Consider the following 14,437-nt stretch of genomic DNA (forward strand, 5'->3'; position numbering starts at 1 on the left):
AATGCATTTGTTTGAAGAGGATAGTTTTTGTTTGTTTTTTTTTTTAATTTACCATGTACATAGGTGTCGGCATTCATGGCAGATATCTCGGAAACTGCTTCATCTAAAATGTTCCATCTTTGCTAGGATGTAGTCATTCAGGAGCTCTACACAACACAAAAGGCTGTAATCTGAAGATGTATGATTGTAGATTCAGATATCATAAATGTGTACTGGTCAGCGCTGCACTGTCTTTGTTTGTACCACTGTCTGTATTTGCACTGTTCTGCAATGTTTGCACATGCTTGCGTACATGCACTTTATGTTGTAATGTGTAGCTTTTTCTGTAGTCCTGTGTTCTATGTAGCACCGTGGTCCTGGAGGAATATTGTTTCATTTCATTATGTACTATGATAATTGAATAGAGCTGAAATGACAATAAAAGCTACTTGACTTGATTACTCAATAGGACTGATATACAATGTTGTTGCAAAGGGGTCGTTCCTTATGCAAATATACTAACTTTACACAAATATAGTTGTCTGTGCCATTGTGATTCTACATAAATTCATCCATCCATCCATCCATTTTCCAACCCGCTGAATCCGAACACAGGGTCACGGGGGTCTGCTGGAGCCAATCCCAGCCAACACAGGGCACAAGGCAGGGAACCAATCCCGGGCAGGGTGCCAACCCACCGCAGGACACACACAAACACACCCACACACCAAGCACACACTAGGGCCAATTTAGAATCGCCAATCCACCTAACCTGCATGTCTTTGGACTGTGGGAGGAAACCGGAGCGCCCGGAGGAAACCCACGCAGACACGGGGAGAACATGCAAACTCCACGCAGGGTGGACCCGGGAAGTGAACCCGGGTCTCCTAACTGCGAGGCAGCAGCGCTACCACTGCGCCACCGTGCCGCCCTACATAAATTGAATTATTCACAAAAATAGTCTTGCAGAGTGAATCAATTAATTGATACTGACAGCTAAAACACTACTTAAATGTATGTTTCCTTGCATTTAATTATTTAAAAATCATTGTTTTAATCGTTTATTGAATTACAGTCTGTGGAAATACACAGTTAATGTACTGTATTTTTACAGATATTTTTACAGGGTATTCACCTTTTTTCCCCCAAACATTACATCAAGTTGAGTTTTGAAGGTTCCTAAACTCTTTCTCCCATCCACCTCACTATTTGCTCACTTTTTCCTTGTGTCTCTGGTTCTCTGTGTCAATGAAAACATTCTACCATTTCTACAATATTTCCATCATGTAGCCATGGATTTCATTTTTAACTGTTATTTTACAACCCATATAAATGAAACGGTATGAATATACACAAACTGAAAGTGTCCCACAATGCAACAGGAACCAGTCCAGCCACAATTTTACAGTAATTTGCTGTTTTATGATAGAGGATGGCTTAGCCTGCTGTGATTACACAATAGATTTTCCATTGCAATATTTTATTGTGAAACATTACACTTAACTCCAGTGAAATGCTGGCATTGTTTAACATTGATAGCTTAAGTGGTGGACCATTCCCATAACTTAAGCAGCTTTGGCTTCTGGAGGATTGAAATATCCATAAAGTCTCTTTCAAATATTTTCATACTTCTTAAAGCTTTCAAATTTTATTTGATCAGAAATGTGTTTAGCTATTCTTTTTAACCTATATATCTCAAGACATACACCAACACTACTTATCTTATGATCATCAGATTTCATTACTTGGTTCCAAATATGTGAATAGTGGTGTGTGTTGCTGACTCAGAGCTCCAAGTAGAATCCTGGGTTGTTAATCCTGGTGTAGGCTGCATCTTTGTGGAATTTGCTTGTCCCCACTGCTACGTTAATGGGCATGATGATAGATAGATAGATAGATAGATAGATAGATAGATAGATAGATAGATAGATAGATAGATAGATAGATAGATAGATAGATAGATAGATAGATAGATAGATAGATAGATAGATAGATAGGAAATGTTCTACATTTTTAAATACAGTATAAGTGCTGAAGTTAGTTGATTGCAGTGTTATATAACAAATGAACCACTGATACTTTTAAAAGGTAACAAATCACTGTGTGCTGGTGACTGCACGTGACCATTGCCCGCAAGAAACTTCAATCGTGTCGGCTCTCAGCTGAGCACAAGGTATTTGGCTGTGCCACAGTCATTTGCCTGTATACGAAAAGTAAATAACTACCCAAAATGATCAGAACGTTTAAACGAATATTGAGTTTCCCCTGTATCTTATTGATGGTTTCAGTACTCACTGTACAAGGTAACTGTTTAATTTTCTTTTTTTATTGAGTGAAATATAATTATGTTATAAATCAATATTTTTCTGTAAACTATATAATTTTTAAATACCATTACTTGTATTAGATTGTTAGCAGTAAAATCATTTGAATTTATGGACGATTTTTAATATTAGAGAACAGTTCATCAAAACAATAAGCACTGGAATGTACGATTCCACTGAAAATGTTCATTTTTTGCGAGCATTGTTTATACAGTAATACGCTTCGTGACTTACTCAATACAGCAGGTAGCTTTTGTCATTAAGTTTTCCCTCTAGATGGCCCGACATCTTCCATCCTTCAACATCCGACTGCTGTGGCAGTCGAAGCCGGGCGCAATGTGACGCTGTTCTGCAACATCGAAACTTTCACCGGCTACTGCTACTCCGTCTGGTGGTTCAAGGTGCAGCACGCAGAGCCCATGTTCACCCCGCTCAACACCCTGACCGACAAGAAGTATTTGAGAGACGTTGTGGAGAAAGTGTGCTCGCTCACAATCGAGGGTCTGCAGACAAGCGACTCGGCGACCTACTACTGCGCATACATACGCGGCTCAGGGGCTTCCATCGGTCCTGGCTCAACAGTTTGGGTCAAACGTAAGTTTGTAAATGGGGCTTAATAATATTGAATACTGTACAGTACAGTGCTTTTAGAAATGTACTCTTCCTTTCTAGAAAATGTTTTAAAAATCGTGAAGGATGAAACACTCCAGCAGTTAGTGAATTTGTAAATAAATGAAACTGTGACACATTCCCGAACACATTTCTGCTGAGTATTACAGTTTTTAAATATATTTTCACTTACTTAATTTCATCATGCTGTGTCTCCAGAACATTCTGATCAGACCCCATCCATGAAGATACTAGTGCCCTCCGAGGAAGATGAGTCTAAGGTAATAATCGTTTGTCTGGTGGATGGAGTCGATCAAGCACCCTACTGGATCATATCAGGACACAGGCAAAACGGAACTACCGACGTCGGAGTCAGTGACTCCAGTAATTCGACTTCTCATTTCATTCGAAACCAAATCTCAGTTCCAGTGGAGACGTGGGCGTCCGGAGCTCCGTGCACCTGCGTGTTGGAGACAGAGAACCAGAGACTGAATAGGACAGTGAGGGGTAAAACAGGTAAGGGGAACGTGGTCTATATAATAGCATTTCACGATGAACACTGTACGGAAGAGTATCAGGGCCACTGTAAGCTCACTGTAATGCATTTTCTGACATTCTAAATACTGCACTTCTCAAAAAATTCATGGGTTGCACAAGATCAAATCAAATAACTATTATCACAAAAAAATCTGATTACCAGTAAAAGTGACGATCGTTGTTACTTTTTAAATATTGCCATTACAGCAGCGTTTCTCAACCTTTAAGTATTTGCGACCCGAGTTTTCATAACAGTTCTAATCGCGCCCCCTAACGTTTTTTTGAAAAGAGCCCACTAATACCAATTTGTTCTTTTTAAATTAATGATATATCATAGATGCATATTTTATTATACCTACTTAACTTTTATCGGCATTTATCTAACTCTATTTTTATTTTTCTAGTATCAGAATGTAGTTTAAGTTAATTTGTTTTGGTTTCAATAGATGTATTTTTCATATTTTCGATTCTTGTTTTCTTTTTTTCACATCTTCGCGCCCCCCTTTTTGTTACTTGGCGCCTCCCTAGGGGGGTCCGCCCCTCTGATTGAGAAACACGGCATTATAGGCTAGAATGCAAGTGTCCCAACCGTCATATATTTATTTACACTCTGATTAATATCAACTTCTCTGCTTTCTCGAGACAAGAATGTTCTTTTTGTGTATGATTGGATTCCAAAGTTGCGATAATTTGCTGCTGGGTTAGAGTGTTACTTCTTTTTATTTTCTAGTGTTTACAGTATTTTAAACCATACAGAAGTTTAACTCATATGTAAAAACATGGTTGCTACTGAATCATTGATTCATTGATAGGGCATGTAAGCTGGCAAAACTAACTTTTTTGTGTTTTTCCTTCTATTAAACCCCTATTCATGATAAAACTTCTGAAACTATAAACTCTGTTAAGTTCAGTTAACTGCACATGCAAAATTTCATTAACATCCGCTAAGCTGTTTCTTGGAATGACGTCTTGATTTTAACTTGTTATCAACATGCATACAGAATTTGGAGGAATACGTGTTTGCCCCCAGAATTGTAGTCACCATCCCCGGCAGCCAGTATGTGCAACATTTGCGTTTTTTGGCGAACAAACAAACAAACAAGATGCGACCTGAAGGCGAGCATGCGGTCCTTAGTGTGCAAAATGGATGCATAACAACAAACGAATCCGAAAAACTCAAATGAAATATAGAAGATGCATGTTCTGATTTTATTTGTTCATTAAAATTAGACTTAAAACATTTAATATTTATTTATCCTATCCAGAAATTGCTGCTATAAACCGGGAAATTAAATTTCACGGTTTGGCACCCCAAAATACACGAAAGGCTGCGTGAGTGACACTTCGTTTCTTATTTTCTTGTTAATTTTAGCCTTTTCTTTTTATTGGTTTATTGCATTTTTTGTTCCATCTTTTTTCTTTTGCGCCATTCCCGACAATGAGAATGCTACTTTATTATTTCTTTCTTGTAATGACGTTTTTGAAATTTGTTAAATGCAGTGTTTAATAAAAGAGAGCCTTGCCAATTTTTAAAGCGCTTAATAGTATCCAAACAGGACTGTACAAAAAGACAATACTGCAGTAATTTTCATTAAATTAAATCTTTTAGATTTGGAAACTGTAAATCAGATATTGGAACATTTCATTATAGAAACAAATCGAATAACATGTTTAAGAAATAGCAAGCATAATTTAAAGAAAAGAAAAAAGTTTCATTATTCAGATTTTTAGTCGGGAGAACTATATTCGGTTGGCAATGATCTTAACTAATATTTACTCCTTTAATTGGAACAAGTCAATGATTTCATAACTGCTGTGGTATGCATATAAAGAGAATTGTTCAGCTCTGTATAGACAAGCCAAATGCTGAATAATGGGTATTCTATGAATCAAAATATTATGATCAAACAATTAATTTAACAACTGCTAACTGTAATATCTTTAAGTAGCATTACTATTCTGACTCTTATTTTATATATGGCATCACATAATTTTGAAAGAATGCTTTGTATGACTGACTGAGAGAGAAAGAGTGAGAGATAGGAAATATAAATTATTACTAAGAGTTGTATTATTTGATTTCAGGTAACTTCAGAATCAATCTTGTCTTATTCTTAAGAAGTCTGGGGATATTCTTCTTTTCATTAACAGCTATTATAATTGTAAGAATATCCTGGTATTTGTCAACGAAAAAGAGGCTGAAGTAAAGACGTTACCTATTTTTAAAAAGTTATTGTCTTGCCTTTTTTTTTTCATTCAACATTTTATCAAGTCAAGTCAATTTTACAGAGCACATTTAAAACAACAGAAATCGACCAAAGTGCTACACAGCTTCCATAAATACACTTCTATATATAAAAATTAAAAAAGCTAAGGCAAAAAGATAGGCTTTCAGGTGGGATTTAAAAGTGACCAAAATTGGTCCTGGCCTAAAGGTAGACTATTCCAAAGTGGGCAAAAGCCACAAAAGCACTTTTACACAATAAGGATCTCTTTTGTATGCTGTAAATGAAAACAGAAGCTGTTTTGATGTTTAAATATCCAAGAACCAGTGTGTTAAGAAATCTTTCAGATGTTGCTTCACTGGTGAGAGTTCAGAGTAATATGTTGAACTGAGCTGACTAGGATTCCTTATTTCTAGCGACTACGCCAAGGACCTTTGGGGACTGCTAAGAATCTTTCTGGTCACGTGAGAGATATACTCCCCCTCCAGCATATCCTGCATCTGCCCCTCAGTCTTCTCCCAGGACCATCCCTGGTACACCCAGTGATATCCTAACTACATGCTCAGACTACTTGGTTCTGTTTGATCTGGAAAAGCAACGGTTGTACTTTGAGGTCAGTCCATATGGCCTACTTCCTCACCTTGTCATGGAGAGTGAGCTCAGCAACTGAAAGCAGAAACTAAATTTTGCCCATTTGTACACAAGACCATAGTTGAGAACTGAGACACACATAGATACAGGTTATTTTGTCATTCCAAATGTGATTAAGACTACAGTGGACTAAGACTAAGTAGATAGTACCCTTCTGAATATCAAATCTAAGGTCACTTAAAGGTCAGATACTCTAAATAGTTCTTCAATGAATACTTGAAAACAAATGTCAAGGTTTTGTTCTGTACAAGTATAAGTCAGGGCGGCACGGTGTTGGCTGGGATTGACTCCAGCAGACCCCCGTGACCCTGTAGTTAGGATATAGCGGGTTGGATAATGAGGCATTGAGGCAGCCATCACATCCTATGTAACAAACACCAATTGTACTGATTCCTGCTAATGACTTGTAAGTACACCTCACCCATCTGGAGTCTTTTATTTGAGGCAACTTCACAATAGTAGAGAGATTACTCTTAACTGAAAGGTTTGGTTCTAGAGTCTGCCTGCATGTACTTAATATTTTTCAGTCTTCTGTACAAGTTCTGTTTCCTTCCCAACCAGAAATCTTACGTTCACCATCTCCAAAGGAAATGTTCCCAATACCAAGGTCTACTGGAACTGTTCAGTTCTTGACTGGTCACTTGATCACCTTGTGAGCTGTGAGCCCTAATGGAATTCCAAGCTGTGCTACTGCTACCGGTAAGAGAAAACTGAGAAGTCCAAAACTGAAAGTAAAGACAAGGAGATGAATCACTTAGCCAGCAACCATTGTTAAAGTCAACAGTGTGAAGTACAAAAAACATTTTGCCAAAACCAATAAGTGAAACCCTAAACCAATAATCCACATAAAAATCATACACATCCACCCATCCACCCTCTTCCGCTTATCCGAGGTCAGGTCGCGGGGGCAGCAGCTTGAGCAGAGATACCCAGACTTCCCTCTCCCCAGCCACTTCTTCTAGCTCTTCCAGGAGAATCCCGAGGCGTTCCCAGGCCAGCTGGGAGACATAGTCCCTCCAGCGTGTCCTGGGTCTTCCCTGGGGCCTCCTCCCGGTTGGACGTGCCTGGAACACCTCACCAGGGTGGCGTCCAGGAGGCATCCTGATCAGATGCCTGAGCCACCTCATCTGACTCCTCTCGATGCGGAGGAGCAGCGGCTCTACTCTGAGCCCCTCCCGGATGACTGAGCTTCTCACCCTATCTTTAAGGGAGACCCCAGACACCCTGCGGAGGAAACTCATTTCAGCCTCTTGTATTCGCGATCTCGTTCTTTCAGTCACTACCCATAGCTCATGACGATAGTAGAGGGTAGGAACATAGATCGACTGGTAAATTGAGAGCTTTGCCTTATGGCTCAGCTCCTTTTTCACCACGACAGACCGATGCAGAGCCCGCATCACTGCAGACACCACACCGATCCGCCTGTTGATCTCACGCTCCATTCTTCCCTCACTCGTGAACAAGACCCCGAGATACTTGAACTCCTCCACTTGAGGCAGGATCTCGCTCCCAACCCTGAGAGGGCACTCCACCCTTTTCTGGCTGAGGACCATGGTCTCGGATTTGGAGGTGCTGATTCCCATCCCAGCCGCTTCACACTCAGCTGTGAACCGATCCAGAGAGAGCTGAAGATCACGGCCTGATGAAGCAAACAGGACAACATCATCTGCAAAAAGCAGTGACCCAATCCTGAGTTCACCAAACCGGACTCCCTCAACGCCCTGGCTGCGCCTAGAAATTCTGTCCATAAAAGTTATGAACAGAATTGGTGACAAAGGGCAGCCCTGGTGGAGTCCAACTCTCACTGGAAACGGGTTCGCCTTACTGCCGGCAATGCGGACCAAGCTCTGACACCGGTTGTACAGGGACTGAACAGCCCTTATCAGGGGGTCCGGTACCCCATACTCCCAGAGCACCCCCCACAGGATTCCCCGAGGGACACGGTCAAATGCCTTTTCCAAGTCCACAAAACACATGTAGACTGGTTGGGCAAACTCCCATGCACCCTCCAGGACTCTGCTAAGGGTGTAGAGCTGGTCCACTGTTCCGACGACCAGGACGAAAACCACACTGTTCCTCCTGAATCCGAGGTTCGACTATCCAACGGACCCTCCTCTCCAGAACCCCCGAATAGACTTTTCCAGGGAGGCTGAGGAGTGTGATCCCTCTGTAGTTGGAACACACCCTCTGGTCCCCCTTCTTAAAGAGGGGGACCACCACCCCGGTCTGCCAGTCCAGAGGCACTGTCCCTGATGTCCATGCAATGTTGCAGAGATGTGTCAACCAAGACAGCCCTACAACATCCAGAGCCTTGAGGAACTCCGGGCGTATCTCATCCACCCCTGGGGCCCTGTCATCAAGAAGTTTTTTGACCACCTCGGTGACCTCAGTCCCAGAGATGGGGGAGCCCACCTCCAAGTCCCCAGGCTCTGCTTCTTCATTGGAAGACATGTTAGTGGGATTGAGGAGGTCTTCGAAGTACTCCCCCCACCGACCCACAACGTCCCAAGTCGAGGTCAGCAGCACACCATCCCCACCATATACAGTGTTGACACTGCAATGCTTCCCCCTCCTGAGACGCCGGACGGTGGACCAGAATCTCCTCGGAGCCGTCCGAAAGTCGTTCTCCATGGCCTCCCCAAACTCCCCCCATGCCCGAGTTTTTGCCTCAGCAACCACCGAAGCCGCCTTCCACTTGGCCTGCTGGTACCTATTAGCTGCCTCCAGAGTCCCACAGGACAAAAGGGACCGGTAGGTCTCCTTCTTCAGCTTGACAGCATCCCTCACCGCCGGTGTCCACCAACGGGTTTAGGGATTGCCACCACGACAGGCACCGACCACCTTACAGCCACAGCTCCGGTCAGCTGCCTCAACAATAGAGGCACGGAACATGGCCCATTCGGACTCAATGTCCCCCACTTCCCTCGGGACGTGTTCGAAGTTCTGCTGGAGGTGGGAGTTAAAGCTACTTCTGACAGGGAGCTCTGCCAGATGTTCCCAGCAGACCCTCACAACACATTTGGGCATACCAGGCCTGACCGGCATCCTCCCCCACCATTGAAGCCAACTCACCACCAGGTGGTGATCAGTTGACAGCTCCGCCCCTCTCTTCAACCGAGTGTCCAAGACATGTGGCTGCAAGTCCGACGACACGACCACAAAGTCGATCATCGAACTGAGGCCTAGGGTGTCCTGGTGCCAAGTGCACATATGAACACCCCTATGCTTGAACATGGTGTTTGTTATGGACAATCCATGACGAGCACAGAAGTCCAATAACAAAACATCACTCGGGTTCAGACCCAATCACACCCTTCCAGGTCTCACTGTCATTGCCCACGTGAGCATTGAAGTCTCTCAGCAGAACGAGGGAGTCCCCAGAAGGTATGCCCTCTAGCACCCCCTCCAGGGACTCCAAAAAGGGTGGGTACTCCGAACTGCTGTTCGGTGCATATGCACAAACAACAGTTAGGACCCGTCCCCCCACCCGAAGGCGGAGGGATGTTACCCTCTTGCCCATCGAGGTAAACCCCAATGTACAAGCTCCAAGTCGGGGGGGCAATAAGTATGCCCACACCCGCTCGGCGCCTCTCACCGGGGCAACTCCAGAGTGGTGCAGAATCCAGCCCCTCTCAAGGAGATTGGTTCCAGAGTTCAAGCTGTGCGTCGAGGTGAGCCCAACTATATCTAGCCGGAACCTCTCGACCTTGCGCACTAGCTCAGACTCCTTCCCCTTCAGAGAGGTGACATTCCACGTCCCAAGAGCCAGCTTCTGTAGCCAAGGATCAGACCGCCAAGGTCCCCGCCTTTGGCCACCACCCAACTCACACTGCACCTGACCTCCTTGGCCCCTCCCATAGGTGGTGAGCCCATGGGAAGGGGAACCCACATTGCCTCTTCGGGCTGTGCCCGGCCGAGCCCCATGGGTGCAAGCCCAGCCACCAGGCACTCGCCATCGAGCCCCACCTCCAGGCCTGGCTCCAGAGGGGGGCCCCGGTGACCCACGTCCGGGCGAGGGAAAACGCCGTCCAAATTTTTTATTCATCATAGGAGGTTATGTTGAAATCATACACAAGGTTTTTTTAATCATATTCACAATTCAGTCATGCATCATGATCTCCTGGAACCACACCCCCAGCAAACACATCAAAGCAAAAAGTCAAGTTAAGTTGGGGAGCATGCACTGGTACAGTGTGTTTCTGCACCCACTACACGATGAAACATCTCGGGATCCCGGCTGGCCACCCCTCAGGCAGACACGCGGTCCAGTCCCACCCTCTGGAAATTACTCTCTATCTGCCGCAACCAGGTGTTACGTGGGTGAGCCCTTGGCCTGATCCAGCCACTCCGGTCCCCAACAATGAGGATCTTATGAGCTGGATCACCCTCTGGGAAACACGGCACATGGCCATAGTACCGTAACTGACGCTCCCTCACAATATAGGTAATGTACCTCATTCGGGACTCTGTGAGCAACCGTTCATTTGACACAAAGTCAAACCAACGATACCCAAGGATTTCCCGGATAGACACAGTACAAAAGGAGACCAGTCTTCGCCTCAGGTCACTGGATAGCGTCCATGTCTCGCAACATGCAAGATAGGAAGCACCAGGACTCTAAAGACTTGGACCATACGAAGAAAGAGCTAGAGATCCTCGTTGGCTATTCCCAGGTAGACACACAGTCCAGTCCCACCCTCCAAAAATGACCCTCTATCTGCCGCAGGCAGGTGTTACATGGGCATCCCCTTGGCCTGGTCCAGCCACTTGGGTTCTCAACAATGAAGATCCGCCAAGCCGGATCACCCTTGGGGAATTGCGTCACATGTCTGTAGTACTGTAACTGATGCTCCCTCACAATACAGGTAATGTGCCTCATTTGGGACTCCATGAGCAACCGCTCATTCAACACAAAGTCAAACCAATGGTCCCCAAGGATTCTACAAGGAGACAGAGTACCAAAGGAGTTCAGTCTTTGTCTCAGGTCACTGTATAGCGTTCATGTCTCGCAACCATATAGCAAGACAGGAAGCACCAGGATCTTCCTCCTTTTGCATAGACATTGGGAGCGCCACACACCCCTTCTCAGCGACCTCATGACCTCCTATGCTCTCCCAATCTGTCTACTGACTTCCTAGGAAGAGTCACCAGAGACATGAATGTCACTGCCAAGGTAAGTAAACCTCTTGACAAGGTCGACACTCTCTCCGGAGACAAACACACTGCTGATGGATGTGCCCAAGAGATCATCGCAGCAACTAAAACACAAAATGGCCGTGCATCAAAAATAAAAACGTAATGACAAAAACATACTGTAAGTTCAAAGACCATGACTTGAAAAAATAATCAAATAGGATAATCTCTGATATTCCAAACCCAGAAAATATACAGAAAATAATTATTAATGACAAACAAATCAGAATGACATGGGGACCAGAATGATCAGGCCATGGTGGACAATTTAGCTTCAGGAAACACCCTGCTCTTTATGAAAGATTCCCAGGGATCTTTTTTAATACAGACAGTCGGGACTTTAGTTTTACATCTCTTCCAAAGCACTGCACCAATTTTACAGCACACTGTGCCCATCACTGCACTGTAGCATTGGGATCCACACAGAGAACACAGTTCAAGCAGTAATTGTCAGCTTTTCCTAAATGGTCTCCAATCCAAGTAATAGCCGGACCCAAACAGGCTTAGCTTCAGGTGAATTATTTGTTCTGAAATACAGATGGTATGGCTGAAGTCCCCCAGTCCTTCAATTTCACAGTCCCACCCAGGAAAGGGAACACCAGCCATCCCAGTTAGGACATCCATCTACTTACAGTTTCCATTTACAGTAATATAGTGGACTTGCGGCCAGGGAAGAGTCCATCTATCCCATTCAAGATACAAGTCTTTCATTGCATTCCACTACACCAGGGGTAGGCAACGTCGGTCCTGGTGAGCCGCAGTATGTGCAGGTTTTTGTTCCAACCCAGTTCCTTAACGAGAACTCAATTATTGCTGATGAAGCACATATTGCTTAAGTGACATTTTGATGCTTCATTTTAGTGGTCTCACTTGTTAAGGTTCTCCAACTTTAATTGCTTATTTCAATCTTAAACTGCTGCATTCAGTGTTTTAATTGCTCCTTATTAGCAATAAGATGTAAAAGACAAAGCCGCCAGCAGTTCTCCAGCTAGCTTTTTTCCAATTACATCTGTGTGTGTTCATCATGCACTGTTTGATTTAATAAAACACTTAATAGAAAAATGTGACAGACTGAAAATGATCTGTTTTAGGCTTCATATCATTTGGATGATATCCTTGGAAAGGAAAAAAATCTACAATATAAGAGCCTTACATTGCACAGACTAACAAGCCATAAAATTAAATAAGGTCTGAGATTGGCAATGATTGGTTTCTAATTAAGCAATTGGGTTGGAATGAAAACCTGTAGCCACTGCGGCTCACCAGGACCGACGTTGCCTACCCCTGCACTACACTATCTATCTATCTGCCTATCTATATCAATATATATTCAGCTATCTGTATAAACTATATCATACAGCGGCCATCGATAATGTTTGGGACAAAGACACATTTTTTCCTTGATTTACCCTCTGCCCCATGGTTTAAAATTGTAAATCAAACAATTCAGAGCTGATTCAAGTGCACATTGCAGACTTTAATTTTTTATTATGCCAGTACCTGCATGGCAACCATACCTATCCAAGCCACAACAACTCCAACACCATGCTTAACACATAAGGAGGTATCCTTTGGATCTTGAGCAGTTCTTATTGGTCTTCACAATTTACTCTGTCACTCATCTTTGTCTCATTTGTCCACAATATGTTTATCCATAATTCTGCAGTCCCTTATAAGTACTTTCTAACAAACTGTAATCTGGCCGTAGTGTTTTTGTGGCTAACTAATGGTTTGCATCTCGCAATGTGCTCTCTATATTTTTGTTCTTGAAGTCTTCTGTGGATAGTAGCCTCTGACACCGACAGATCTGCAATGTGAGGGCTGTTCCTGATCTGTCTGATGGGCATTTAGGGCTTTTTTTTTTACCATAGTGAGGGTTCTTTTGTCATCAGCAGTGGAGGTCTTCCTTGGCATACCAATCCCTTTGTGAATACTGAAATCACCAGTGCATTCTTTCTTCTTAATGATGCTCCAGATCCTAAGATTTTACCAGCGTGTTTCTAATGGTTTTATTCTTGTTTTTTAGTCTCATAATGGCTTCTTTCAATTTTATTGGCATAGCTCTTGTCCTTATGTCGAACAATGACAACTACAGGCTCCATAGGGTAGAAGCAAGCTGCTGAGGTATCTATCTTAAGCCTGCACTAATGAAGCAATGGAATCACAAACACATGTGACGCCAATTGTCCCAAACATAGACATTTCTACATGGTGTGACGAAAATGTATGCAAATATCCTTAAATGAAAGTCTGCAAAGTGCACTTTAATCACGTCTGAATTGTCTGAAGTGCAGTTTTAAACTGTGGTGCAGAGGGGTAAATCAAGGAAAAATGTGTTTTTGTCCCAAACATTATAGATGGTACCGTATATATGCATATATTTATAATAATAATAATAATATTAATAATAATAATAATTATTATTATTATTATTATTATTATTATTATTATTATTATTATTTTTATTATTATTATTATTATTATTATTATTATACTTTTTACCAGTACTATGCTTTAAACTGAACAGTATGTAAATTTGAAAAGACTGGTAAGTGTATATATCTGCTTGTACTGCAGAGCCATCCTGAGCACGGAAAACAGCGAAGCAGTCAGTATGTTTGTATGTTTTGGTAGCAAGTCGATTCAAAAGCCTGAAATTCAACATTGAACACTTGGGCTGCATCGTTCACAAGACAAACGCCATTGCCGCGACTGAAAACTTGCAAAATACAACAAAAAATGTTAAAACCGTTTTACACAGAGAATGATCACCTCCATAGTATAGTCCTTAAGTGACCCTAAAAATAAAAGGAAAGACTCAAGTCTGGAAAACGTGGAAGAGTAAATAAAACTTCTATACCTCCACCACCAGAGGGCAGTAATACTCTTTCTCACCTTTCCCTTCGAATGTCTTGCCTC

General features: G+C 42.8%; 1 protein-coding gene across 2 annotated transcripts; it reads left to right on the top strand.

The window, feature by feature from the left end:
• The first annotated feature begins 2,061 nt into the window (after positions 1 to 2,061).
• Positions 2,062 to 5,795, top strand: LOC114645295 (uncharacterized). 2 transcript variants are annotated; one of them, XM_028793163.2, is made up of 4 exons: positions 2,062 to 2,282; positions 2,580 to 2,897; positions 3,132 to 3,428; positions 5,535 to 5,795. In XM_028793163.2, exons 1-4 carry the CDS (start codon positions 2,210 to 2,212, stop codon positions 5,654 to 5,656), a joined length of 810 nt encoding a protein of 269 aa, XP_028648996.1. In that variant the 5' UTR covers positions 2,062 to 2,209; the 3' UTR covers positions 5,657 to 5,795. The 2 variants fall into 2 exon arrangements, with proteins under 2 accessions (XP_028648996.1, XP_051778114.1); XM_051922154.1 differs by having other exon boundaries at positions 2,064 to 2,282; positions 2,568 to 2,897; positions 5,535 to 5,794.
• The last annotated feature ends 8,642 nt before the right edge of the window (positions 5,796 to 14,437 follow it).

This window comes from Erpetoichthys calabaricus, chromosome 2 (assembly GCF_900747795.2).
Source record: "Erpetoichthys calabaricus chromosome 2, fErpCal1.3, whole genome shotgun sequence".
NCBI classification, from domain to species: Eukaryota; Metazoa; Chordata; class Cladistia; order Polypteriformes; family Polypteridae; genus Erpetoichthys; species Erpetoichthys calabaricus.

What these genes read in the sequence shown, in the direction of transcription:
- LOC114645295 (XM_051922154.1), top strand. Translation starts at nt 2,210, where the DNA reads ATGATCAGAACGTTTAAACGAATATTGAGTTTCCCCTGTATCTTATTG. An exon ending in CTCAACAGTTTGGGTCAAAC is followed by an intron (nt 2,898 to 3,131) that starts GTAAGTTTGTAA and finishes CTGTGTCTCCAG; the next exon opens with AACATTCTGATCAGACCCCA. An exon ending in GACAGTGAGGGGTAAAACAG is followed by an intron (nt 3,429 to 5,534) that starts GTAAGGGGAACG and finishes ATTTGATTTCAG; the next exon opens with GTAACTTCAGAATCAATCTT.